Source organism: Nerophis ophidion, linkage group LG23 (genome assembly GCF_033978795.1).
Source record: "Nerophis ophidion isolate RoL-2023_Sa linkage group LG23, RoL_Noph_v1.0, whole genome shotgun sequence".
In the NCBI taxonomy this organism is placed as follows: domain Eukaryota; kingdom Metazoa; phylum Chordata; class Actinopteri; order Syngnathiformes; family Syngnathidae; genus Nerophis; species Nerophis ophidion.
The window spans coordinates 40,556,932-40,570,328 of NC_084633.1; the positions used below are offsets into that span (position 1 = coordinate 40,556,932).

Sequence of the window (13,397 nt, forward strand, 5' to 3'; positions counted from 1 at the left end):
GTTGGCCCTGTGATGAGGAGGTGACTTGTCCAGGGTGTACCCCGCCTATCAGCCAAATGCAGCTGAGAGACCCCCCGTGACCTCGAAAGGGACAAGTGATAGAAAATGGATGGATGGAAAACACTAATTTTTATAGGAGTGGCGTTTTTATATTTTATTTTATTATTTATCCCTGTATTTACATTATTCACATGTGACTATAGACTTTATTTATATTATATTTGCATGTGAATATAGACTGTATTTATATTATTCACATGTGAATATAGACTGTATTTATATTATTCACATGTGACTATAGACTGTATTTATATTATTCACATGTGAATATAGACTGTATTTATATTATTTGCATGTGAATATAGACTGTATTTATATTATTCACATGTGACTATAGATTGTATTTATATTATTCGCATGTGAATATAGACTGTATTTATATTATTCACATGTAAAAAAACATCTAAGTGTTTGTGAGCGAACTGTGGTGCTGAATTTCCCCCAGGTATCAATAAAGTACTTTCTGTTCTATTCCATTTACAGAATCCGGTCAACTTTCTTTGTATTTACTTTCTTGAAACGTGCATACAAGTGACGTCGAGGCAGCATTGGGGCTAAATTGGGGTCTGTACACATTTATACTGGAGTTTATTAAATATCATGCCCCAGTATGTTTGAATAAGGTATTTGTTATGCAAGTTAAATATATAAAATGGCGTTAGCTGCCAAAATAAACATTGACCTAGTTTATGTTTTTTTACTGCTCTTTAATATTCAGGGTGTTTTTCTTGTAACATGCTGAAATATGGGCTTCACGGTGGCAGAGGGGTTAGTGCGTCTGCCTCACAATACGAAGTTCCTGCAGTCCTGGGTTCAAATCCAGGCTCGGGATCTTTCTGTGTGGAGTTTGCATGTTCTCCCCGTGAATGCGTGGGTTCCCTCCGGGTACTCCGGCTTCCTCCCACTTCCAAAGACATGCACCTGGGGATAGGTTGATTGGCAACACTAAATTGGCCCTAGTGTGTGAATGTGAGTGTGAATGTTGTCTGTCTATCTGTGTTGGCCCTGTGATGAGGTGGCGACTTGTCCAGGGTGTACCCTGCCTTCCGCCCGATTGTAGCTGAGATAGGCGCCAGCGCCCCCCGCGACCCCGAAAGGGAATAAGCGGTAGAAAATGGATGGATGGATGCTGAAATATTGATGTAGTGCTGCTATTCTTTAATGTCAGATCTGTTTGACAGTGTACACATTTCACCATATTGTATGTCTTTCTCAGTTTGAAATGATCGCAAAACCTGAAATGGCTTCACTCATCTTCTTTGGGCCAATAGCTCTCGTCCTCTCTCTTCGCACTCCACTGTCTCGCCACGCACAACTTACATCACCATACACTACTGGAGCAGTCTTGCGGAAACAATGGCCGCGTATTTCACCCATTTAGTGAATCACTGACGCAACCAAATGCAAATTAATGGCTTCACACTGCAGTCCAGGTTTAGAAATGAGAAACTATAAAAACCATACACATGTCCACGTACCTTCCACTTTCATGATCTGATAGGTGTCTTGTACCACTTTGTACTTGGGTTCATTGCGGAAGGCATGGGCCCAGGCCTGGATCAGGTAGAGGATCTTGTTCCGGACATTTGGTTCTGTCTGTTTCTAGTGAAGAGAATTGTTTAAATAAACTGTCTTTACATCTTTGCATAATATTATGTTATTTTGTCGCTTTATAAACTGAGCTGTTGCTATAGGAACGAGTAAAAACAAATTAGATCACATGACGACTGGCACGTAATTACACAAAGAATTTGCTGGTTCATTTTAAATTCGAACTGCACTTTTTTTTTTGGCTATCATTCACAATCTTTATGTGAGACAACCACACATGATTTCCCTATTGTGGGATGAATAAAGTCTATCACATCTTATATTATGTTTTTATTTTTCTTATGCACTCTAACTTGTAAATAAACACTAGCAAAAGTCAGTTAAAAATGGAGCCAATGGAAGTTGATCTATTCCACCTATAGAGCTTATTTTAAAAAACCTCCATGGTTTTACATAAACCCTGTAAATATATATGTAATGTAACAACATGCACATTCATAACCATTTTTGTCAATTTAGGCAAATGTCTGCGGATTACTTTCACAAACGCATGTTTACTTTTCTTTTAAAAAACAACAGTATTATTACTCTTTGCAGACCTCGTGAGAGACAACAAAGACTACTTTGGGACAAATTATCTTATATTTAACCCTATATTTTTATAAATTCATTGATTGAAACTCTTATTAGTAGATTGCACAGTACAGTACATATTCCGTACAATTGACCACTAAATGGTAACACCCCAATAAGTTTTTCAACTTGTTTAAGTCCGGGTCCACGTAAATCAATTCCTGGTAAACTGAATATAAGGAGGATGAGCTACAAGTTTTGGAAGCTGTCTGCTAAACAGATCCAGCTTTGGTAAAATACTAAACATCATGTAGCAGTATTGCCATGTGCTTACAAGATATTCAAACTATGAACACAATAAAACGATCAATCAGACAATAAAAGTCTGTCCTTAATCAGAAGCTGACTAATGGGATGATTATATCTTCCCGTTTAGATGAAAAATCAATCATAAACCACATGCAGGTAAAAAAAAAAAAAGGCAAATAAGCCTCCTTTCATGTCTTTCTCGCCGTGAATGTCAAAGTTGACCAACTTCTCGGTTTATGGAAACAAGCTTCTACTGCACAGGTCAGTGGCATGATTTATAATCTACAATTGCTTTTCACCAACTCAGAGGCGATGCAGCAGCTCACCAGTTCAACATGTCAATAAAGCTAGCTTTATGTGACCACAGCACTGCTAAAAATGGCTTGCCTGCGTTAGCGCTTATAATAACAATATCACTAATAATTGATTAATATTCAGGTCACGAGATGTAAATGGAGTATTGTTGGTGGTTGTTGGATGTTTTCTTAGAGAGCTTTAAGGCAGAATAGTGTATGCCCATTAGCTGCACTATTAGCCACCTCGTACTTGCCGTATTTTGTGACTAAAACACGTGATCTTGTCTACATAAAGATTGTGAATGAAGGGCAAAACAAGCGCATTTTCCCTTTAAAGATGTTTGAAAAACGAGGCGTTACAACGCCACCTTGAGCAGATCCTTCAATTCCTCCATCGTCACTTTACTGGCCACCTCATCATGAACCGTCTGTCCACAGTTCTTAACCACGGACTCAAGGACCTGAAGAGGAAGGGAAAGAATGGTTTCTCCCACATATTGCAGCGCGATTGCAAGTAGCCGAGTTGTATACAACTGTGCCCACATATGTCACTATTGTGCTTTTATCTACAAATTTTCAATCTTACCTCGAGTGCATAGAGGGCCACATGTGGGTTCTTGTCGTTCAACTTCTTTTTAATTGCGGCGATTGCATATTTAGCCCTGATTGGAGAAATATGCAATCAATTACCTTTTTATTTTAAAATATGACCACAATGACTCAAAAAAGCGGGGTAGGAGTAGGGCTGGGTCGATAAAACGATAATCCATATCACGATAGATAAAATGATGTTTGATTATACGTTCAATACATATAAATATATTTCTGCTCAGAAGAAAACGTAAGTTACAAAGCAAAGTTAGTAGCAAGAACAAAGGCATTCACGATATGGTAACCAAGCAAAATAGGAAGTGATCACTGAGCAATGGGAGGGACGCTCTAACAGCCAATCACGTAACAGTATCAATTCTCCCGTTTGGTTGCACTATCTTGCTGTCTCGCTGTTGATTCTCTGCATGAGTTAGAGGAGAAACTAATAAGTGTTGCAGAGAGTACATCTCTTTCATCCACAGGTTGTTCCCTAATCGGGGAAATTAATTCCTTACAATACTTTAAACCAGGGGTGCCCATTACATCGATCACGAGCTGCCGGTCGATCGCAGAGACACCGGTGTGTCAGTCGATCGCCAGCCAGGCTTTTAAAAAAATAAACTTAAAAATTAACGATCATCAATCTTCACCAAGACGTCACTTGATTGACATTCACAGCACCCGAGGGTCTTGTGAGATGACGCTGGCTGCTGTGAGATCATTGTTAAGAAAAAATGACCGACAGGACGGCGAGAAACAATTTTTATTTTAAAAGACTGTCGCGCCGTACCTTCCGTCAAAACTCTAAAGGCCTACTGCATAGTTCCTATCTTCACAATAAAAGCGCTGCTTCATGCTGCCTGCGCTAACAAAATAAGAGTCTCAGAAAGCTGGCGTGCACAAGCGAACAAGCTACGGAATTTGCCCGCAATGTTTTTCTTGTAAAGTGTATGGAAGCTGGATAAATAAGATGCCAAAAACCAACCATTTTCATGTGGTATTGTACAGAAAGGACAACTTTTTTTCTCCTCCATTTGAAAATGTGTACGTTATCATCACTAGTGTCTGATTCCAATCAATGCAAGTCATCAGAATCAGGTAAAACTCCAACTTATATTCTTGTCTTCGTGAAAGAAAGACATCCATATGTGTTACACATGCTTGTATTATCATTAAACACATTTAACTTGTTAACAAAAATGTCTCTTTCATAAATAAATAAATATAAATTATATATATGAATGAGGTAGATCCCCTCGATTTGGTCAATTGAAAAGTAGCTCGCCTGCAGAAAAGGTGTGGGCACCCCTGCTTTAAACTAACTGACTAGGGGTGCAAGGATTAGTCGACATTATTGACAAGTGCGCACAATAAAATTTGTCGCCAACAATTGTATTTGTCGACAATAGTCGTGACGTCATCACTTGTGTTTTTCCGGGCGGAAGAGAGTTTGCGCCACCACTCACAAAAACATCGCCAGTGAAAACATTTGAAGTGTAAGAACTATTTTTGCCTAAGACATGAATACCTTGCTGGAAGCGCACACACACAGAGACAGACATTAGGCACCAATGCGGAGGTATGATAGGATTAAACATACAATCTATTAAATAGCTAACATGTTGAGAATTCATTACTGATACAATTCTATACATGGAGTTCTTCAATAGTCACTATACCAGTGTGCAGCTTTTTAACCACATCATGTCAAAATCCTTATTTTGTTTTTGAGGAAGTTAGATTTGGTGTTTTGTTTGTTTTAATTGCTGCTATTGTAACTGGTTGGCTTTAAAACATAAACAAGTATTTTTTTTGCGATTTTTCTTTCCTTTATTTTAAATTGACAACGTTGTAATAGTAAATTTATTTTTTGTAACAGCTGGATGTGCAATATGAATAAATATTTATAAAAGGAATTACCGGTAGTCATCATTGTTGTCCGTAAGCACATGCCTAAAATAACTTAGGTGTGTTTAAAAGTCGTTGGAAAAATTAGATCCATTAAATACGTGTACGCTTTATGATCTGACTTGTCGACTAATCATTAAGATAGTCGTTGACTACTGGACTATCCTGACTTGCAGCCCGATAACAGACTAACTTAAACCTGCAACAAGCAGTTTTAAGACTTCTGTATTTTTAGATTTTCACACTTTGCACTAATTTGTTACACTTTATTGTGCATTTCTTACATAACTCGTTGTTGCACCCTCATTTTATGAGGTTATTGTGATTTTAGAATTGTGTTTACATGGATTGAGTATGGGTGTGCTGTCATTTCCTCTCTGCCTTGAAATCTTAGGCATTTATAATTAAAGGAAGCTTACATTTTAAATATCAAAACTTTTTCCTTGTCCTTATTTTCCATTGGTCATAAAAATATCAATAACTATCGATAGCGACAGATATAAAACACTTAAATCGTAATATAGTTTTCAGCCATATCACCCAGCCCTAAATAGGAGATTTACTGTGTGTCTCCTTGTCGAATGAGATCACAGATTTGCAGAATGGATTCCCAGTCGGTCTCCAGCAGCAGCTGACTCGTGGCCTTATCTGGAATGATCACAGGTGCATTAATGGTGACACATATTTAGTCATATAAACTAAAACACTGACTCTCTAGTACCATTGGTGGTACATGTGAGCTACTTGTAACCATAGGTGAAGAAACAGAATTATATAAAGGCAAATACAAATGTATAACTTTTCCAAAGAGCTACTTAAAATGTATTAAACAAACATTTTTGCTGGGGAAAAAACCTCACCTTATCGCATACAGTCTGCATGTACTTGTTTGTGCAAGTGTACTAAATTAGTTTAGTTGAGTCTTTATTTGAAGGGACAATGCACAGAGACATTAAGCTCAAATACAAATATGTTCTGCACCAGATTATAGCTAAGCAGCTCATTTCCATCTGCAGTTTCTGGCTACCTAAATTAAAGCGATAAAAAAAAAAAAGATGTAATAAAATTATACTATAGCATGTAACCAAATTAAGAAAAGTCATAAAATGCCCGTTCAATGACATCTTTTACATCCTAACACAGACAACACATGCTCTTGTTCACATCTGAAATCAAAATGTTGTCATGCATAAATATAATAGACATGAAGTTGACATGTCAAACATGGTGCCCACCTCAACTTTGATTGCTCCAAAGTCACTTTTTAACTTCAATTACAAATGAACAGTCATCTGTTAAGACTTTTAAGTTTGTTGTGAGGTCGTTCCATTCCTTTCCGTTGTGAATGAGTATTTGTTTGAGTTTGAGTGTATTTGTAACATGCATGCATACAACATGATCACAATTTCCAGTTTCTCTTTTCAACATGTTGGAAAAGGAGTAAAAAGAAGCAGAGCTTATTTAATCCTACCCCTTTTCTTTTACATCACAGTAGCTAAAACCTTTGTTCACTTCCTGTTCTCAACATATTCACAATATACTCCATAAGTAATGACAATAAAAATAAGTAATAATTAGTGAAGTAAGTTACATTTCATATGGTGAGATGAGTAAGAGTATCTTGAAAATGACTGGATGGATGAAATAAATTCAGAATGTTTATTTTTCTTTGTACTTTGTAAACAATTTGAAGAGTTTCTTGAAGTGGATCATATTAGTACATTGTTTGATTTATTTGCTTTATCCATTCCATCATTTAATCCCACATACTGATATACTGAAGGTCTTAAGAGTTGCGCGTGCGTACAAATGTTTTAAATGACATTTTTCTTTAAGATCATATTAGTCCTCTTTTTTTTTATAGAAGAATTGTTGTATATTCTTGGTTAGAAGGTTATACTTTGCTTTGTGTATCATTTTAGCTGTTTGCAAATTCACTTTGTGGTGGAATTTCACTATTTTTGATTCAATAAATAAAAGGTTTGTATGTTCTCTATAGCCCAGTGTTTTGCAACCTTTTTTGAGCCAAGGCACATTTTTTGTGTTGAAAAAATCCGGAGCCACACCACCAGCAGAAATCATTAAAAATGAAACTCAGTTGACAGCAAAAAGTGGTTGTGGCAATTGTACTTTAAACTTTAAAGCATAAGCAAACATGCATGAATATAGCTCTTGTCTCAAAGTAGGTGTACTGTCACACCACACTGACTTATTTGCACTTTTTTTCTCTTTTCCTGTGTGTAGTGTTTTACTTCTTGTCTCGCGCTCCTATTTTGGTGTCTTTTTCTCTTTATTTAGTATTTTCTTGTAGCAGTTTCATGTCTTCCTTTGAGTGATATTCCCCGCATCTACTTTGATTTAGCAATCAAGAAATTTCAGTTGTTTTTTATACTTCTTTGTGGGGACATTGTTGATTGTCATGTCATGTTCGGATGTACTTTGTGGACGCCGTCTCTGCTCCACAGTAAGTCTTTGCTGTCGTCCAGCATTCTGTTTTTGTTTACTTTGTAGCCAGTTCAGTTTTAGTTTTCTTCTGCATAGCCTTCCCTATGCTTCGATGCTTTTTCTTTAGAGGCACTCACCTTTTGTTTATTTTTGGTTTTAAGCATTAGACACCTTTATACCAGCACTCTGCCTCCCGCTGTTTCCGACATCTACAAAGCAATTAGCTACCGGCTGCCACCTACTGATTACTCTGACAGACACATCATTTGTAGACTATTAATACTGGTTTGCAAAAAATATTTTAAACCCAAATACCGTATTTCCTTGAATTGCCGCCGGGCATATAGTATGCGCATATAGCATGTGCAAAATAATTAGCGCATGCTTAGTATTACCGCCGGGTCAAACTCGTGACGTCACGAGTGACACTTCCCCTGTCATCATTTTCAAAATGGAGGAGGCTGATTTCAATACCGGTAATTTGAAATCGCATAAAGGGAAGAAGATCAAGAGCTATTCAGTAGGATTTAACGTCCAAGCTATTGAATACCGGTATGCTAAAAAGAACAGTAAGCAGCTATGTTTTATTAATATACCGGTACCTATGGAAAGGTGGAGCTGACGGTCTGACAGACAGGCAGAGCATGATGGCGGCGAGGAGACGGCGAGTGAGCAGAGAGGAGGAGCGGAAGAGCGACCTGCACTGAGGTTTTATTGAAAAATAAACAAAGTCAAACTGCTCAAGCCATGTCCTTCCTTGGTGGTCCTGGGAACCCGCAAGACGACGGCTTAAGACCGTCACAATACCGTAGCTGCGTGTGTCAAATATGAGTCATTAAATGACTCCCGCCCCCTGGTGGTAGAGGGCGCTAGTGATCCTTCTTGCGACTACTTGGCTGCAGAAGAAGTGACAATGAGTCATGTGATACGTGCTGGGACGGATATGACGCGGGGGTTGCACGACGGACCTTTTAGGATGTAACACTCCTATGCTGGCTAGGTAAACAACCGGGCTGAAATAAAGCATGTTCCAGTCCTAAATACCCAGTGTATTATTTATACAATAACACTTCATGGTGGCAGCGGTGGGATAAAGAGATCACCCGCGGAGCAGAACTTGAGGGGGAGTTGTCCGAGGATAATTCTGTCGTCGCCCACACTCGAGGAGCCGAGCTAACTGATAGCAGTTTTCTAAACTGGACATTCAATCGAAGCAGGAGGTAATAAAGGAAGATCTCCATCGAGACAGAGAGACTTTTAAAACTGAAGAAAGATAAGGAAGACTTCAATAAACAAGTTATCGATGCTTTTGATCAGAAGGAGCTGGCGTGGACTTCATTTATAAGTAAAGGTAGGACCATAATAACGTTTTTGTTTTTTTATTAAATGTGTTTTTCATGATGGTATCCTTACATCACACTCAACTTTTTACTGCATGCCTTTAGTAAGTGCCGGAGTGAGAAGAGGTTTTAAAATATTTAGCGCATGCTTACTTTTAACGCATGCCTTTGGTAAGTGCAGGAGTGAGAAGATAGATAGATAGATGGATAACTAGATAGATAGATAGATAGATAGATAGATAGATAGATAGATAGATAGATAGATAGATAGATGGATAGTACTGTATTGATTCCTTCAGGAGAGTTATTTCAGGAAAATTAAAAATTCCAGCAGCAGTGTACAGAGTTCAGATCAATCGAACGGTAAAAAGTAAATAATGGGGTTATAATAGAAACAAAATAGACAAATATTACAACAAGAATAGAAATAAAAAGCAACAATGAGAATTAAACTATAACAGTAAAATAAGAATATAATAAGAGAAACTAGGCAGTAGTGACCATGTTATGAAAATGTATTGCACTGTTATTGTTTTGCATCCCCTGTCATCCTAGTACCCCCGTCATAGAATAGAATAGAATGAACGTTATTGTCATTATATTTGCATATAACGAGATTAAAGACTCCAACTTAAGGTGCGGTAGTGGGAACAAATATGGGGTGAAATAAATGACATAAGAGGTAATAAAGGAAAAACATCCTAGTACCCCTGTCATGCTAGTACCCCCGTCATCCTAGTACCCCTCGCTCCCCTCCCCAGAGAGGAGTTGTACAGTCTATAATAGCGTGTGGGACAAAGGAGTTTTTGAGTATTAGTCCTGCACTTTGGATGAAGCAGTCTATCACCGAAGAGGCTCCTCTGGCTACTGATAGAAGTGGTTTTAAATTAATTAGCGCCCCGGCAGCAATTCAAGGAAATACGGTAGGTGATATTAGATGATCTCCCACGGCACACCAGACTGTATCTCTAGTGTGCCGCGGCACAGTGGTTGAAAAACACTGGTCCAGTGTGCCGCGGCACAGTGGTTGAAAAACACTGCTCTATCCAACATGATGTATTATTCTAACTGGTTTTTTTTTGTAGCACTGTTGTCTGCCGTCAGTACAATAGTTAAAGACTACATTGAAGGTGTAGTTTAAAGTGCAGTAAAGAACAGAAGGCACGTCTTTTCCTTCTTCTTCTTATGACGTGGGATCATTGGAGCAAACGTTACAATCTATAACGGCATCATTCTTGGTTAAGATTATATTGACCGACAGCAACCCAGAGTTTGCACAGGACACAAATGAAGCCAATGCGGGTGAGATGATGAAAAAAACAACATGAAAGGTAGTTATTAATGTAGTTGTTGATGTAGTGATTATTGAGCTAAGAGTTGTTAGCATGCTACTATTAGCCGCCCACAGCCCGGCGTCTAAACAATACTTCTAACTTGACCAATGACGTTCACAACTTACCCAGGAGTCTTTCGAACGAACCTCCGCCTTTCCCCATGTCGGAGTGGGAGTTGTGGTGCGTCTGTGGCGGCTCTCTGCTCGACGCTGGCTCGCACTTTCACGCCGTCAGCTTTCTCCTGATGCTAAGCTAGCGTCTAGTCAGCGCCGGAAGAAACACAAGTCTTGCGGCACTTCCTGCTTCCGGTCGAGAAGCGCCGCCATCGCAGGACGACTGCGCCCTCCGGAGTTTCAACGCGGTATTGCCGTGACGTTCGTGCATTTATGACAAGCCAATGAACGACTTCCATCCATCCATTTCCTACCGCGTATTCCCTTTCGAGGTAGCGGGGGGCGCTGGTGCCTATCTCAGCTACAATCGGGCGGAAGGCAGGGTACACCCTGGACAAGTCGCCACCTCATCGCAGGGCCAACACAGATAGACAGACAACGTTCACACACTAGGGACCATTTAGTGTTGCCAATCAACCTATCCCCAGGTGCATGTCTTTGGAGGTGGGAGGGGCCTATCCCTATCCCCAGGTGCATGTCTTGGGAGGTGGGAGGGGCCTATCCCCAGGTGCATGTCTTTGGAGGTGGGAGTGGCCTATCCCCAGGTGCATGTCTTTGGAAGTGGGAGGGGCCCATCCCCAGGTGCATGTCTTTGGAAGTGGGAGGAAGCCGGAGTACCCGGAGGGAACCCACGCAGTCACGGGGAGAACATGCAAACTCCACACAGAAAGATCCCGAGTCTGGATTTGAACCCAGGACTGCAGGAACTTCGTATTCTGAGGCAGACGCACTAACGACTTACTGTTTGTAAATGTTGAAATTTATAAATAAACATTTAAAAAAAAAAAGAAGTGCGCACATCCTTCCCTGGCGCTGTTTTGTACTGTTTTTATAATGTTTTGTAATGTTTTATTCTGTTGTCGGACTTATTTTGACTATTGTTTAAAAAAAAAAAAAAAAAGACGAGTCAATGAATAAATGTTCCGTTTCTCAATACCCGACCTGTTTTTTGTGCCTTTAAAAAATAATTAGAACTCTACGTTAAAACACTCTCCACCTCTAACAAGCAAAAAGCTCTGAAAACGATGATGCTGTGTTACAAATTTAAATTACTGATTGATTGATACTTTTATTAGTAGATTGCACAGTACAGTACATATTCCGTACAATTGACCACTAAATGCTAACACCCCAATAAGTTTTTCAACTTGTTTAAGTCAGGGTCCACGTTAATCAACGCCCCCCCAGCCTGGCTACCTTGGCAGTAAGAGGATACATGCATATATGGGCTCATTGTTCTTCCACCATGGAAGTGGGTCAAAATCAAGTTTTTAATGCAATACAGCAACCTCCTGCGACCTCGAACCCCTTAATTAATTCATGGTACTCTTATATATATTGCATTCTATTTTTGTTACTTACTTGAGTTTACAACCCCCTGGCGCTGTTTTGTACTGTTTCTGTACTTGTTTTGATTTTCATTATTTCCTGGTTGTATATTATGTTGCATATTATAAATAAAGGGGAAGCACGGTGGGAGAGGGGTTAGTGCGTCTGCCTCACAAAACAAAGGTCCTGAGTAGTCCTGGGTTCAATCCCGGGCTAGTGATCTTTCTGTGTGGCGTTTGCATGTTCTCCCCGTGATTGCGTGGGTTCCCTCCGGGTACGCCGGCTTCCTCCCACCTCCAAAGACATGCACCTGGGGATAGGCTCCTCCCACCTCCAAAGACATGCACCTGGGGATAGGCCTCTCCCACCTCCAAAGACATGCACCTGGGGATAGGCCTCTCCCACCTCCAAAGACATGCACCTAGGGATAGGCCCCTCCCACCTCCAAAGACATGCACCTGGGGATAGGTTGATTGGCAACACAAAATTGGCCCTAGTGTGTGAATGTGAGTGTGAATGTTGTCTGTCTATCAGTGTTGGCCCTGCGATGAGGTGGCGACTTGTCTAGGGTGTAGCCTGCCTTCCGCCCAACTGTAGCTGAGATAGGCACCAGAGCCCCCCGCGACCCCAAGGGGAATAAGCGGTGGGAAATGGATGGATGGATATATATATATATATATATATATATATATATATATATATATATATATATATATATATAATGTTGAATATTCAGTAACATGGCAAATTCTTGCATCCAGCACACCTTACAACAGTGGTAATAAAAGATGCAACCTATGTTTAAAAGAGAAACTGTTTATTATATATCATCCAGATCTGTCATCCCTCAACAAGCGCAGTGAAATCATTTCAACATGCCGCCACAGTCGGAAACACCTCCTAGGTAACACATGAGCCAATCACCACACCCTACACCTGCCTGTACCCACCCACTCTGTGCCCTATATAAACCATTGTATGTGAATGCTTCCATTAAAATCTCCTGATGATTGAGGGAACCCCTCATGAAACACTTCTGTAGAGATGAAGTAGTCTTGTGATTTTTCCCACACATACATGCTGCGCTCTACCATGGTATCGAGCACTATTCTCTGGATAATCCAATCAAGATATATATATATATATATATATATATATATATATATATATATATATATATATATATATATATATATATATATATATTCGATGAAAAGAGCGCATCGAGTGTTGAGAGTGTGTGTCAATCAGCTTTGTGGCAGGCTGACGTCGGTCATGTACATGAGTCACGACCTGGCACTTGGAACACTGGCACTCATTGTTAGTTTGCCACATCCTCTACTGAGTATTGTGTTGGTCTGTACAGTGGACAAGATGCAAAAAGGGTATTTTGTCAGAATGAATTATGTAAATGAAGTATGTTTCCATGACTGTTACTTTATTGTTCTTAGGCCCGTGAGTCAAGTATTGGCAGCAACACTGATTCTC

The 13,397-nt window shown here is 39.6% G+C and overlaps 2 protein-coding genes across 9 annotated transcripts in view; one reads left to right on the forward strand and one right to left on the reverse strand.

Moving 5' to 3' along the window:
• Positions 1 to 10,698, reverse strand: part of LOC133541281 (hepatocyte growth factor-regulated tyrosine kinase substrate-like) — a 31,137-nt gene extending 20,439 nt beyond the window's left edge. For 4 of the 5 annotated variants that reach the window (XM_061884595.1, XM_061884594.1, XM_061884593.1 and 1 more), the window contains exons 1-5: positions 10,533 to 10,698; positions 5,852 to 5,936; positions 3,376 to 3,451; positions 3,158 to 3,250; positions 1,539 to 1,662 (exon numbers count right to left, since the gene is read on the reverse strand). In XM_061884595.1, the coding sequence (XP_061740579.1) occupies positions 1,539 to 1,662; positions 3,158 to 3,250; positions 3,376 to 3,451; positions 5,852 to 5,936; positions 10,533 to 10,569 (415 nt within the window). In that variant the 5' untranslated portion in view covers positions 10,570 to 10,698. The remainder of the gene's footprint in view (positions 1 to 1,538; positions 1,663 to 3,157; positions 3,251 to 3,375; positions 3,452 to 5,851; positions 5,937 to 10,532) is intronic. The other variant, XM_061884592.1, reaches the window with a different exon arrangement.
• The window catches only part of LOC133541283 (MICAL-like protein 1), a 249,806-nt gene that overhangs the window by 147,244 nt on the left and 89,165 nt on the right, over positions 1 to 13,397 (forward strand). The window lies entirely within an intron of this gene.